This window comes from Parus major, chromosome 19 (genome assembly GCF_001522545.3).
Source record: "Parus major isolate Abel chromosome 19, Parus_major1.1, whole genome shotgun sequence".
NCBI lineage: Eukaryota > Metazoa > Chordata > Aves > Passeriformes > Paridae > Parus > Parus major.
In genome coordinates this window covers 6939873-6955214 of record NC_031787.1, presented here as the reverse complement: position 1 = coordinate 6955214, position 15342 = coordinate 6939873, and the positions used below count along the sequence as shown (strand labels likewise).

General features: G+C 42.0%; 1 protein-coding gene across 4 annotated transcripts in view; it reads right to left on the bottom strand.

The window, feature by feature from the left end:
• Nucleotides 1-987: 987 nt before the first annotated feature.
• RAD51C (RAD51 paralog C) overlaps nt 988-15342 on the bottom strand; it is a 17101-nt gene continuing 2746 nt past the window's right edge. For 2 of the 4 annotated variants that reach the window (XM_033518828.1, XM_015646512.1), the window contains 6 exons: nt 14637-14770; nt 12202-12333; nt 10010-10076; nt 7309-7369; nt 4771-4831; nt 988-1306 (listed from right to left, as the gene is read on the bottom strand). In XM_033518828.1, coding sequence (XP_033374719.1) covers nt 1199-1306; nt 4771-4831; nt 7309-7369; nt 10010-10076; nt 12202-12333; nt 14637-14770 — 563 coding nt within the window. In that variant the 3' untranslated portion in view covers nt 988-1198. The remainder of the gene's footprint in view (nt 1307-4770; nt 4832-7308; nt 7370-10009; nt 10077-12201; nt 12334-14636; nt 14771-15342) is intronic. The other 2 variants (XM_033518830.1, XM_033518829.1) reach the window with 2 other exon arrangements.

Here is a 15342-nt window from a genome sequence, read left to right as displayed (position 1 = left end):
CCCCCCCCCTTTTTTTTTTTGCAGCCTTTTTTGAATAGGGAGATTTTATGACTCAGATTCAGCACTGAATTTCGTTTCAAGGCAAAGTCAGTTTAGTGTATACTAAATAAAAAATTTAAGATAGTGACTCCCACAACTTGAATTCTCCATTTAGCTGCTGGCTGAGTTTCCTCAGCTCTAACGTTACCGAGTGCTCTGCCAAAAGGGGTCATCTCTGTGCATGTGTACAAACACTCCTCATAATTGAAGTAATTACTGTTTTGCAGTGCAGCACCTTTCTTCTCCTCTAATAATCTCCTTGATTTGCTTTTTCTTAATAAAAAGAGGACAAAGAGCTGCTGTGCTTTCAGTATACTTTCATTCTCTGGGTTTAGACTCTGGAGCTGCTGATATTGCTGGTGCCTAAGTCTGGGTTTCCTCTTTATTACAGCCATGAACAAAAGAGATCCTGATTACAGCAAGAAATGAAATGAAGAACGTGGAAGTAAGGGCTATGCAGCAGTTTGGTTCAAGCCTGAGCCACGGTAAAATATTCCCACTTACTGAGACAGGAAGATAAAATTATCGTGCTAGATTAAATCCTTTGTCCTTCAGATACAGCCTTTCATCTCTTGTTGCCACTACAGGATAAATGAGAAGTTCAAAGCAGAGCTTTGATTGTCCTTGACCAAGGACTTTGCGGCAGGTGAGGGCTAAAGCCCCACTCTGGTGTAGCACAGAAAGCTGCATTTCTCTTCCAGCATCCACTGCCTGTGTCCTGCTCTGAGCCCGTGGTGAGCACACAGTGCTGCATCCAACCTCCTTAAAATTCAGGTACACACAAAGCCAGATGACTGATCCACATGCCTGTCATTAAATGTGCTGTGTTAGAGGCTCTCATTTCATTGTCATTTTACCCAGTGTGAAAGATGGTTGTAGCCCACCCCCCCCCAAAAAACAAACAAACGAACAAACAAACAAACAGCCCCAACCCTAAAGCTGAAACTGTTTGTTATAGAAAACATAGATTTTTTATTATAAAAGTACAATTATGTCATACACAAAGGAATTTTGTGCCACAGGAATTTGCACGTTGCAGTATTAATGTTCAAATAAAGTCCTGAGCAGGAAGTGAAGCTGAGAGTCTCTCAGGCTGCCTTTGGCTGCGTGTTCACTCTGCCACTGCTCTCCTGCAGGTTTTTAACATTCCACTTTGGAATCACTGTTGCTTCTCCTCCTCTGTCCGTGGCCGTTTCCGAGGGTTCAGCTCAGTTCCTTGTGCGTTGTGAGTGACAGCTGGAGGCTGCACATCTCGGAAGCCATGGGACTGGAAGATGGAAGGAAAATCATGTGCTAAGGCTTGTAGGGATAGAAAGCATGAGTAACCAGTCCCCAGAAGATCATGCTGTCATTTATTCAGGATGAGCAGCCACTGAATGTTTATAGACCAGGTTAAGCTCAGCACTGCAAACTTTAGAACACATGTGCCAACTTATGTCTGCTCATTTTGTTTTTTAAAGATATTTTATTTTCATCAACCAGGCTATCACTTTCATTTTACTGTTTATCACCCCTATGGCTATGAAAAACTGCTTCTCTGTAAATTAACTTATGTTGCCTATTTAAATAAATCAAAAGACAAATCCATCAGCTCCCACAGAAGCAAGGAGATGACTGGATTAATTGCCTCAGTCATTTTCAGAAACAAAACTGTGAATTTCTACAACCTAGGATATTTTTGTTCCGTGTACCTACTTAATGAACTGAAAACATCAATGAGACATTGTAAGAGAACAGCAGAGCTGAATCTGTCTCTAGACTGCAAAGACTCTTCCAGCATAGTAATTTATGGGACACAATGGGATGAAAACCTTTGACTGCCAAAAACTAAATGTAGAAGTGAAAACTACATGCTGCTACTCAGGAGAGTGCTTGAAGTGATCTATCTGGCCTAGTACCACTCGTATTTTCTGCAGTTCACAATTTAATTTTTAACCATTTTAAAATATGAAAGATCTCCAAGTCAGTTAGTTAAACATGTCATGGATGCAGATGGAGATGATGAGATGTTGTGTGAAGCCTGCAACTCTGAATTGCCATCTCCAGACAAATGCGGTGCAGAGAGCACTGCTGACAGCTCAGTGAAGACTCTGAGTGCAGACTTAGCGAGGAAAAGGCATTAATCAGAACACAAAATTGCTTTGCTGATCCAAAATGCTCAAGTAGAGACAATGTGGGGACGAGAGCATTTCAGGAACGCTGACATTTTGGGTTGGTGCAGTGTGAGGAAAGCAGGCAGAATTACCATCAGACGTGACTCTTCCCAAATGCCAGTGTGTCCCACACCAAGATCAATCCCAAATCCCAGCAAAATGTCTTGTTTAAGTCTCCCATTCTGTATTTCTATTTCTGAATGCCTCACCTCACCCAACCCAGGCTTTTTAAAGGAACAAACATCAAGAGGTGTTACAAGGGCAGGATCTGTGCAGCCCCTCTGCTATTTATAAGCAACTCAAGTGTTATTCTAAAGAGCATAATGGGGAATCTTCAAGTTTAATGTTTCACTGCATCTAATCTCTGCCATTTCCCTGAGGCACAAAGGTGGATCTGTAGCCAAGTATCCACTTAATCCAGAATGCTGACTCCCAGTGAAAGCATTCCAAGGGTTATAAGGGCCAGAACATAAAGCAGGCTGCCCAGGATGGGTGTCTTGCACTTGGTTCCAGGCAGTACCTTGAAAATGCAAGAATTTTGTGTATATTTGTGAGGTTTGGTAGTGAGTTTCAGATGGTGAGGATGTGCCTGCTCACATCCTTTGTCTCCAAGGACAAAGCTCAGTCTTCTGTCATTTTGAATTGTTCCTTGATGTCCTCTGGATTTACACCCTCTGCAGCAGGACTGGCAAGGGTAGATGTCTTTATTACCTGAGCAGCGCTCCCATTGCTGGCCTGGCACACCCTCCACAATTCAGGGAAACACAATTCCTACCCGGAATTTAGATCCTGGGTCTCTGTCTTTCACTATGAAATAATCAGGTCACATTCCTGGGAAATTCAGGTGAATCAGCCGAGCTACTTACTCCCTTGTGCATAAATCAATTTCCATTTCTATACTCTGCATTTAAGAATGAATCCTTATCAGCCTGTGGAAGAAAGGATTTCATGGGAGAGGAGTTCCACAGCCCCCTCAGAGTGGTGACTGACTCCAGTGTGCTGGAAAGGACAGGGATAAAAAAATCCCAGAGCTCACTCATGAATTTACACATTTCATCAGCTCATGGGTACTGAGAAGCTGCTTTGCAAATGGTACCAATGAACCTCATTTGCACATTTCTGAGTCCTAAGGAAATTTTTTTTTAAGTTTTTTTTTTTTTTTTTGTATGCTGGTTATACACAAATCTGAATTGGAAACACTGGACATGTACTGACATCTTTCAGTTTAACTATGGAATGAGAAATGGTAACAGCAGACTGTTATCAGACCTGAATTTCATGAAAGAAATGGGGATAATCCATTTTTTACTAAAAGAAATCATCTGCTGAAGCAATTCATCAGGATTAAGGGGAAAAAACACAGGGATAATCTTAAATTTTAACTAATCTTCGATTAGGATTCACTCTCAATTCCATTTCAAGATAGTGTGCATTCACACAGAAGAGAGCATAGATGTCTTATGGTGCTTATAAAACTGAAAGAAAAAGGCAATTAAACTAAGATAAAATCCATCTGTTTGTCAGCTGGAGAAAAAAGGACTCATATCACATGATCCAACCAACCTTGGGATGTAATCCCACTTCCCCTTCCAGTCTTTATAAAAGTATATATTTGCAGTATTTCTTCTGTCCAGGTGAATACATTCAGGAGTGTGGGGAAAAAAAAAATCTGATTTCTGTTTGAAAGTTTGAGGACCTCATCTGATGGCAGCATTAAAATCTGCAGAAAATGCTATGGCAACATGTTTCCATGAGGACATGTAGCAAATAGTTATGGAATTGTACCTATGGATCTGACATCTGAGGATGTAAGGGTTGAGTGGTGCTGTCTTTTTAAACCTAAATACAGCTTAGACAGCATCTCTTCTCATTAATATGTATCTAAGCACTCCACAACAGGAAATAATCACAGGATTTAACTAGGGATGAATAAGGACTCCAGCCATAAGCTGGAATCTCCTTCTATGATAGGGACAGAAGAGAAAAATCTGTGTATATTGGCTGGTGCAGGGTCAGTGTAGGATAAACTGGGTGGGTTACACCACACATAGAGCTGGGGAAATACCTATGGAACAAAGCACTGGTGAGGCCTCTGGAAAACCTGGTTTAATTCTGGTCATTCTCATCCCTCAAGATGAACTCAGCTGGAACAGATGCAAAGAGGCACCTGAGAAACCACACCCTACCTGACCAGAGAGAAAACTGTTCAGGTCTCCCAAAATGAAGGCTCAGATCACTCCTGGTGATCTGGTTAAAACTGCATTTAGGGCAAAAGTTAACATCAGGGGCAGATAAAATAAGCAGCACCAGCAGCAGAACAGAGGCAGACAGGCTGCCTGAAAGTTTGATCTGGAAATCAAAAGTATTTTGAGTAGACAAAACGCTGGACCACTTTTCTAAAGAAAAAATGAGCAAATTAGCCCTAAATCTGGAGATATCCCACTATTAATGCTTCCCTTCAGAAGGCAGCTGAAAAGCAACACTAAGAAAGCAAAGACCACTCTGAGATTTGTGTGAAATTCCTTTCCAGCTGACACTGCTCCCACCTGTGAATTTCCATCCCCAAAGGAATACTCACTGTGATGTGATAGGCTACGGTGGATTCCTTCTGACTTGGTGATTTGTACAACGTGGCCAACCTGGTAAAACAAACCCCAGGTAATTTTAATTAATTAATACACTAATAAACATACCAAATAGACAGTGACTAGACACAAGTTTTCCTACAGTACCAGTGGAATTCTTAGGGATGTATTTTCATATAGGTCATTCAAAATGTGGATTCCCATCCTTACATGACCTGTCAGCTCAAACACAATCTAGACCTACTAAAAAGAGTGAATGATTAATTAGCCTTGTTTCATCACAGTATTTGATGACATTTTTGGAACAATACTCATCATGAATTAATTCCAAATGTCACTTTCTTAAAATGCAAACAAAAAGGGTTTTGAGCACAACTCTTCCTTACTCCATTAATCACTTGTTCTTTGACCTCTCAAAGCTGGGAGAGACCTTCAAGAATTCCAGTACTTCCAGAGAGGCTTTTTCCAGAGATCTCACAAGCCTGTCAATATAACCCAGCAGCTGGAGATGTTCTATTTCTAAGCCTGCCCTTGCCACTGACACATAGCACAACCTTGAGAAAATAGTTTCCTTTTTATTTCTCCTCTGACACTTCCCTGATTTGCTGCATTTAGATTCTAAGCAATACACCTTGATTTGTGTTCTATAGTAAATGCTTGCATAATATAGAGAGAAAATTGCAAAGCAGCTTAAAAGGAAAGGGGTATTCAACCCTTGCCAGGGCTGCACCATGCCCACCTCCCCAAAACTCACACTTACATAAGGCAATCTAGAAAGTGTTCTGCTCTCTGTAGCAAGACACCCTGCCAAAAATCCTGTTAATTATTTTCGGGGGGTTTTTTCCTCCCTGAGGTGCCATTCTATTAGAGAGCACGTAATTACAGCCTGAGGAACGCTGCCACTTCATGTTAGCTACACAGGGAATTCCTCAGAACACTCAAATGCTGGGTTATACTTGACAAAATTGCCCAAATCTGGAGCTGCAGAAGCCAGGCTTTCACAAGAGCTCAGCTGGAGCCTCTGACTCAACTGGATCTTTCTTCCCAGCAAAGAGAACCCTTAGAATTCATCTCTGACATTTTCAGTAGTAGAGAGAAAGGAGGAGACAGGTATCAGAGTTGGCCAAAGACACTTCAAAAGTATTTTATAAAAGGCAAATGGATCCTCAAATGATCTTTGTGCCTCAATAACCTGGTATGAAAACAACAAAACCACAATGGGATCATCAGCTATGGGCAGCCTGTGCAGAAATAAGACAGCACTGAGCTATTTCTACTTTTACATTTGTATCCAGAGTTGCTGTTTCTGCAGGCCCCACTCCATGTCAGCTGCAGATTTACATCAGTAAATAAGCCAGGTTTGTCTGTCCTTGGCTTGTTTTCTGGAACTTCTATTTGCAGCCTTCCTAGCTCTGTTGCACAAGAAAAAAAGTTCTTTTCATATATAAAATTAACTTTTGTTCACTCTGCAATCATTATGTTGATGCAACTTGTCCTAAAAAGACTGTTAACTAATCAGTGATGTTAATTTAATTCCAAATTAAACAGCCTGCTGTAATCATCCTGCATTGCCTTCAAACTTAGAATGTAAAAACAAAACTCCCCAAGAAAGTGTCACTGCATTTTTCTTTCAAATTCAACAAGCAAAACTCTGCACAACAACATTCCAGCAGCATTTTTGCTCACTGTTTGCACAAGATTAGGGAATTATAGCACAGCTCCTTAATCTCAAGCTGCTGCATGATGATGTTATATACAGGACAAATTTAACTGACCAGGAAAGAGAAATGACCTTGCAATGTAAAGAAGGGAAAAAAGAATCAGGAAGCAAGAGGAGATCTCATTGCAACAAACAGAATTTCACAGTTTTGAGAAGGTTCAAGCCCTGAAGCTCAGGGTCAGCAGCCTGTCCTGAGGGTCACTGGCTACGTGGCTTTAAAACCCTCTTTGGCATCTCTGGCTTTGGACTAACAGGGGAGGAAAACATTGAAGCAAAAAAAATTCTTCTCAAAGTAATTATAGTGGCTACAACCAACCATGGAGGAGTGGGAGGTTCTTTATAATAAGACTGTTGAAATTTCACCTCTTCAGAGTGGGGCATAAAAACCACCTTGTGACCCACCAGCTCAATACCTGCACTGAGTCTATGGCAAAAATTCACATTAAAGTAAGTTTTACTCAAAAAAAACCCCACCCTTATCTCACAAAATGCAGATAGTAAATGAAATTTTCTACTCAGCCATCAGATCCTAAATCCTTGTGTGTGAACAACTGCCATTAGGACACTACACTTTTATAAACCATGGCATCTTGTCAGGAAGAACCCACCATGGTGGGGAGGAGGAACCTGACAGTTCAGCCCACACTGTCCCAGACTGAATGAGAAAATTCCTGAGCCTTGGGAGTCTGGGATGTAGCAGAGCAAGGCCAGGAGCCAAATTCAAACCTCTGCTTGGCCCCCATGGCCAGTTTGAAAGATTTTCCAGTGCCATTCTTGTATTTTCATGGATTTTCCTCACGTTTTCCCTCACCTCTGACTGTTGTCCCAGTGGAAGATTAAACGGACAGTGGCAGCGTGTCCCCAGCTTTCTCCTGAGGAACACAAAATGACAGATCATTATCTCTTACACCACCCCCAGCAGCAAGCTGAAATAAAATTAATCTTCAAACCCCCTCCCCCAACAATGATTAAAACAAAATATGCCTTTTTTGCTCTGATGCATCACATCTTTTTCATCCTTGCAAGGATTTCACAACAAATACACCGAGACAAGGAATAACCTCTGTAGTACATATGTTTTATGGATATCTTGATGCAATACTTCCATATTTGTAGAAAAATTTTATGGATGCCTAATAAAGGACAGGTACTAGACAAGTCTTGAAAACAGAGGCAGCTTGAAGAAGAGATTTGCCTAATTACTACTGAAGAAGTCTGGTGAGGAGATCTAAATCCTACTTCAGAACTGTGATATTCTGTCTCTCAGGCATAATTATGAGCAAACATTAGTCCCTTTGGGATACCAGCTTTGGGAGAAAGTCAACGATTATTAAAGTATTAAAGGCCCCTGAAGCAGTCTTCTGCTTCTGACAGCAAAATGCAAAATAACACAACCAAAAGCAAGGAGCAGGAAGGTGTGGTGGAGAGAAGGAAGTTTGGATTTTTATCCTGCTCCAGGGACTCAGTCCCATTGTTTCAGCTCACACCTGACCACAAGTCACTGTACAGACATCTTGATTGGGTGCTTTTTCCTCTGTTTATCCTGTCAGCAGTACAAAGCTGGATTGCATTTTAAACCAGTCAAGTTTCCCCTGTCCACCTGCTCTTTCCTGTCCACCCCTCCCTGGTCTCCTCCACATCCCCAGCCGCTGGTGCCCCCTGTGCTCTGGTATTTATTAGAGCAGAGTGAAGGAAAAAAAAATATGATCCCACTGTAATGAAGACCTAGACCCTCTGGGCATCTTGCCAGACCTTGCTCCACTATATCTGAGCTGGGATTAAAGATTTTGGCTCTCAGAAATGGCTCTGAGGCAGAGATCAAAACACATTTTACAATGGCTACAAATTCCACACCAACACATTTCCAACTGCATTGAATATGAGTGAAAAATGCTACTGTAAAATGAGATATTTCAGAGTTGAACTGCCTGTAGATTAGTATTTGACCTCCTTTCTAAATATATTTAGTAGAAATGTCTAGGAACACCCAGCTTAGCTATCACTAGTGGGAAAGAAAGCTGTCCCCTTCATAAAGCTCCTGACTTAATACCTTGCAGCATCTGTGCTTCTTTCTTTTTTCTTTTTTTTTCTCATAATTAAGATCTTCCCTTCTGCTAAGGAGCTGAATAAGAATTTAGAGATTAATGCTTTCATGAAAAAACTGTTTCTCAGGCAATGGGGGAAAAAAGCCAATTTAGTGATTTTACTTGGGGGTTTGCTGCTGACCCCTCCCTCAACAGTTCCTTTGGTTTCACCAAACCATGGAGGAGTGGGAGGTTCCTTAGCCTTTATGATGGGACTTTAGAAACACCATCTCTTCAGAGCAGAGCATCAAAACCACTTGGTTAAATATTTTCCCAACTGGGACCAAGATGCATTTTTGGAAGAGTTCACACTGCTCACTTTAACAATACTGTGGTCACACACACTGGGGAGAGTCACAGTCAGCTCCACAGGAGGTCATGTCAAATTAATTGTTTGTGAAAGAAATTATGCACAAGGCAAGGCAGGATATCTGGGAATTATAACCTCCCCTGAATGTCCTCACATTCTTTACTGTCCCCATGACTCAATAAACACAACAGCTCCCAAACAATGCTGGCCAGTGAAAAAAGACAGACTCTATTAGCTTTAATTGAGTTTGTAGCCAGAAAGGCTGCCAAAAATAATCCATCAGAGAGAGCAAGAGGCAAAACTGACAAAAAGGGTTTGATCCTGGGAGCTGGATCTGCTTGCACAGCTCCAAATTCCACGTTCTTCACATTCCTGCAGGAGATGGGCTGTGTTTGCTCATTTTACCCTATATCTCTGCCAAATGGTTTGGTACCTGTACAGACTCTGGGAACATCTTTGCCTTTGTACTGTCCCCTTCCCTCTCCTCTCCAGAGCAAGGGAATCATTACTTAGCTCACAGAAACTGAAGGATTTGTGCCTTTTAAATGAATCATAAAATAATGCAAAGCTACAGCCTGAAATAAGATTTAAATGCTGAACCTTTCCTTAATTTGTAGAAATCTCCACTTCAGAACTGTTTTATTTTCCCCTGTGACTGCAGCAGAAAGGCATGGATGAGGTATCTGCTCATTACAGGGCAAAATTGAGCAGCCTAGAAAAAAAATCTTTAACCTGTCTCAGGGCAGGCTGTGCCTGAGGATCCCACACAGAACTTCCCTCTACATCATAACTGCAGAGAATTCCAGTGGTACAGCAAATAAGAAATGCATTTGCAAATAATTAATGGGACATATTCAAGGGTAATGGGAAAATAAACAATTTAGACTGTTTGGGAGAGGCAGTGAATGGTTCTCAGGGAATTTAGGAAATTGCAGCTTAGTTTGGGGTATGCAACCATTAAGCTGGGTTTCTTTTTGAGTGATTTAACCTTCTCCTCACCACATCCCTGCTAGAGGTTTACTGCTCCCAGGTACATTTTTTGTATTATTTTTCTTGGTACATAAAGCCAAAGTAAAGGAACTCATATATCAATTTCCAACTCAAAGCTAAACACTTACCTAAAGCAGGTACCAATGTAGACTGGCTTTGTCCAATTCTTGTTGTCATTTGGTTTGTCAGAACTACCTGAAAGGGGAAACAGAAGCAAAGAAATAAGAAAATCTCCTGGTATTCATATTAGTGGTGGGAGGGAAGAGAGGGAATTTTCAAAAAAGCTTTTACTGATGAAGCAGTTACTCAGGCAAAATTCTTGGCAACTGTGATGAGGAGAGGCTGAAAAGGTACCTCATCTTTTCAGAACAAATTAAGAGAAACCTGCAAAATGTTATTTTTGGTTTGAATAGGAGATTTCTTTCATTCAAGACTTTAAAGAAATCCCAATTTCTCCCTCCCCAAGGAAGGCAAGCTCCACACAACTGATTTATCCCACAACATTTGTCCTAAATGCTGTTTGGATCTGTGTTTAGCTGCAGGTGACTTGCACTGGCCCTCCACAAGGAGCCAGCTCTCAGTCCCTGGGGTAAATGAACTTGGTGGTGCTGCTCACAATGTGTATTAGCCTGGTGATTACCTGAATTTCTGTGCTTTGTAGTCTAAAAATGCACAAGTGGGTACAACACAAAGCAGAATGGAAGTGAACAGACAGAGTGGGGGAGTGTTTTCGCAGCCCAAATCACTTGTGGGAGGCTCACAGACAGTCTAGGTTCGATCCCTGGTAGAAGTGGGGGTGAGTAAGACAGGAAAGAGCCAGGAATATTAATGACAAAGTTCATTAAAAATTAAAAATTGTACCCATCTAAGACCCTAGAGAGTTCCATTGTTTGACATGCTCAGATGATTCTTGCTGGAGCAGCTCAGAAAAGTGTGTGACAGCAAACAGTTCCACTGGGCACACCCTAAAACATTCACAGAGCTGAGAGCCCAGCACAGATATTGCACATTTTAGAGAAGTAACTCATCACAAGTGCATGGTAACAGCCCCAAATAGCCTCCTCATCTCCCTGCTGGAGAAGGGCTGGGCATCCTCACTCCGAGTCCAGCTTTAGGATCTGACTTCCTACCATATTAGAGCATCCAGAGCTGCCTGACAAGCAATCCCTGGCATGCAGGCTGGATTTAGCCTGCTCACAGCTCATGGAACTCACTCAGACACCACTAACAAGAGGGCAAATCCAAGTAAAACCATTCCTGAAGCTCTGACTCCTTTAGCAAGAGTTTATTTAGCAACTTTGTACTAAACTGCTCCCTGGTTCAGAAGAAATTATTTATGTATTTCATCCTTGACCAAAGAAAAACATTGTCCACTGACAGCAACTGCTCTTCAAGGTCACCACGTACCAAGCTGTGGGGGAAAGCACTCAGGAAACCTGAGGTTGTGCAAACCCCAGAACATCATCTCCCTGGTGCCCAGAGCAGCAGGAAGGAGCTCCACAGCTCATGTCAGGACACTTTGGGAATGCTGGGCTCTTCCCTTCCCACAGCTCCCAGAGGAAGCACAAGAGGAGTTTTATTTTTAGCAGCTTGGAACAAAAGCCAACTGCACCAGAGTGTTGTGGGTGACAAGGTCACAAATCACCTGGACACTCTTAGAGGCACAAGCACCATTTTGAGGGCTGGGGAAGCTCCAATTCCTAAACAATGCTTCTCTGAGCTGCCAGAGACTTCCAAAACAACTTCTGGAACAGCTGCAGCTTCCCAGTGCCATCTGCTGGCTGCGGGTCTGCTGCCTCCAGACCATCAGTGACGTAGGAACAATGCCCAGGAAGGAGGCTCTGGGTTTCCATGGATGCCAGAAGAGGAGGCCAATCCAGCAGATAAAGTGGTTTTCCTCCCTAGGAATGCTAAAACCATAGTTTATTTTTAAATAGAGAGTGGAAAGTTGTGTTGGAACTGCTGAATGTTCCGAGGTTTTTTTGTAGGTAAAGTCACCAGAGGAGCATTCCTTGTCCAAGCAAATCATTGGAGATGATGGCAAACAGCATTAAAAATGCCATACTACCACTTAATTAAGATCCATAGGATGCTGTTGATGCAAATTTTACTTATTTTGGCAAGTCTAGGAATTTGCCACCTTTTAGGTGTTTTACCTTTGTGATCTCTGTATGTTTACCAACTAAACTAGCAAGAGTGAATGCGGAGGGTCTTACTGCAGTTTTATTTTGCTATTTAGAGACAAAAGCAATTCACATTTCCTTAATTCTTTGTCAAAAAAAGTAGCATCTTTTGGGATTTAAGCCTGCCCTGGACTTACAGCTGATTTATGGTCGTTGGCTATGATGATGAGCTGCTGTGCCAGCCCGTTCAGCAGCCTCGTGCGCAGCGACAGGTCCTCAAAGTCGTGGCGAAAGGGAAAGGCAATTCCATCAATCACCACCAGACGGACCTAAATGCAGGAGAAAAGATAAAATACTGCCATTACCATCCTATAAAAAAATGACAAAAAGCAGCAAGACCTGTTTTTAAGTGCACTGGAGTGTTTTATATCATCCTTAGGTGAATACAACTGGCAAAGCTGAACTTAAAGCCTTGCAGAGGAGAAGCTGGAGAAAATAATCATTAAACAGCAGAACTGTACTTCAATCAACTCTCCACAACCATCAATTAATCCACCTTCTTCCTCAAAAAAGTAAATCCAAATCCAAATCAGAATTCAGGCTCTCTGGAGCCACTGCTGAGATAATTCAGCTGTTATCTGTGATCTGTCTTGGAAACATGTTTAACAGATGCCTAAAGACATTCCAGGCACACTGCACTGGAGCTGAGGATCTATCTTGCCTCGAGATGTTTGCTTTGCTGAATTATTTCTTTTGTAGCAATCATTAGCTGAAGTCAGAGAACACTGCAGCTGCTGGCTCATCACCCTCACGACACTGTATAAACATTAGTCTGGGATTTTGATTTATTCTAACTTCATTTGTTGTGGCTGTTTTGATGACCCAAGTCTGAAATACAGGAGGGAGATGGATGGTGTTACAGTGCATGCATGTTCAGGTGTCACTCAGATCCTTGATATCTACAAGCTCTTGCATTACTGCACAAGATAACAAAGCAGAAACGACACAAAAATCCTGATTTTCTGCATTACTGATTTAACTCATTACTGGAAAGTCTCTTTATGACTGGAACATACAAGCCTGCACAGACATCACTGTGAAATGGTCCTGGGCCTCCAACTGAAAAAAAAAAAATCCTCTTAATTTGCAAAAGAAGATTAAATAGTTGGGATTAAAAGAAGACATTCATCGTATTCTCATTTTCCCTTCTTCCTACAAATTCTTTTCCACGAGTCTGTACATCTTCCTCATGTATCATTCCTTTAAGAACAATCAGTTTAACAGCATAAACATGACTCATGCCAGACAGGAATGTATACGTGGTTATATAACTTGGCTATTAAAAATATGTCTAGGTGAGATGCAACTTAGTTAAATTTCTAGCAGACCTTAAAGAATTAGGTTTTTTATTACAAGAATATTTTCTATCAGTCTTTCTCATATTATTACAAGACCTCAAACTAATTCATATTTCTAAATGGCACATTTGGAGCTCTAACTCTACATCTTTCTCATCTCTAAACCTCTACAACTTTTTCCCTCTCCTAAAAACCCTAAAATCTGGAGGCTTCCTGTGGTCCCAGACTCGGCTCCAGAGGAATCAGACTAATTTTAATGAGAGCTGGACTGCAGTGAGCAATCTGTCAAGTCGCTTCTAGCCTGTCCAAGGAATCAGCAGAAGGTCTTGTGGTTCTTCTGCAACCTTCAGCACTTCAGGCTGCAGGCCAAGCCCAGATAATCAGCACAGATGGTTCCAGGGAGCTGCAGCCCAGTGGAACTGTGCTAATGAAGCCATGTACTTTCCACAAGAGCAAACACAACAGGGCACCGTTAGTACCTGGCAGGGAAAGGGAAATACCAGACTACACCGAGCAAAAGTGAGGCTCCCATCTGTGTTTTCAAGAACACAACAGCTCCCATGAATGAAAAATTTTGCAATATATACAAAAGACATTCTAATCTAGCACTGATTTGTGCTCTGATAGACCAAGGCACAGTCATATTTCCCAGATCCTGACAAGGAGTGATCTGCAGTGCAGAACCCAGAAATCTGGAGGGGAGGTGGTGAAAATCTGCCTTACAATAGCATTTCTCTAAGACATTAGGTACTAAGAAACTTTCTGGCTGCAGTCCACCCAAGAGTCAAGCTGCAGGCTCTGGTTGCTTGTAGCAACGGAAGATGCACTGAAAAGAAGAGACACTTGGATGGTACAGGATATTTCTGTTGCTCAGTGATCTTTTAGGGCAAAAACAGTGGCACCAAGCCTTTCTGATGCCAGCTTCATGGTCACCACATACCCCCTGGTTCTGTGGCTCTTGTGTGGAGCAGTTCTGTGCTGATTCACAGCTCAGTGCTCACAGAAATGGAACATGTGGCAGCACAGACCCAGTGTCCTCAACTCAGAGTGGAAATTCAGGAGGATGGCAAAAGCAAATTACTCTTGAGAGTAACTGGGACAGGAACGAAAAGGCAAACAAGCAGAAGGCTTTACATTTGTACTCTGCTATCAGCCAATATTTTACTGCCAAGCTGATGAGGTACCAAGGTGTTTACTCCTGTTACTACAGCAGACAAAAAACCTTCAGCGTGAAGATGAGTGACACCTCCTGAGAAGCCTGCAACAACCCTTACCTTGGAATGCTCTGACAGGAATTCTGGCAGGAGGTAGACCTGGGCCAGCAGCTCTGTGTAGTCACGACAACGGAAGTAATAGATGTGAGAGAGGATATTTTCCAGAGAGAAAGTCTCCAAAGCTTTCCGATGATCTGAGAACAAAACAAACAGATGAGTAAATGAGTCAGAATTCTGTACGAGCATATTGTTACTTTCATCATCCCACCAAACCCTGCCCTCCACACATAGCAACAGCAAAGCCCCCAGAAACAGAACAGGCAAGGTAAGGAGTGTGGAAACATATTTTCCATCTGGCTTGAAAGTCAGGAAGGTGGTGAGCAGATGCTATCCCAGCATTTGCACACAGACACTCTGGAGCCACCAAGGGAGGCCTCCAACAATGAAAAATTTATTTCTGAAGCAAGAACTTCTCCAGTAAATCATTTTCAAGCCAGAACACCACCAGAGGACATCAGGGACTATTAATCATCCCTTGTTTAATATACAGGCAGTAACTCGTTTAATACAGTCTTAAAAAACCTCAGTTGAAACAGAAGTTTGGTGCATAAATTCTCCACGAATAACACAAAAGTTGTGTCCTCATCCCCAAGAGACTGATGAGAGAATAAAACTCTTATTAAAAGCAGTCTGGCTATATTAACTATATGGAGGAGCTGAATTCCAGCTACAGCTTTACTCTATGGGCCTTCAGCAGCAACACTGT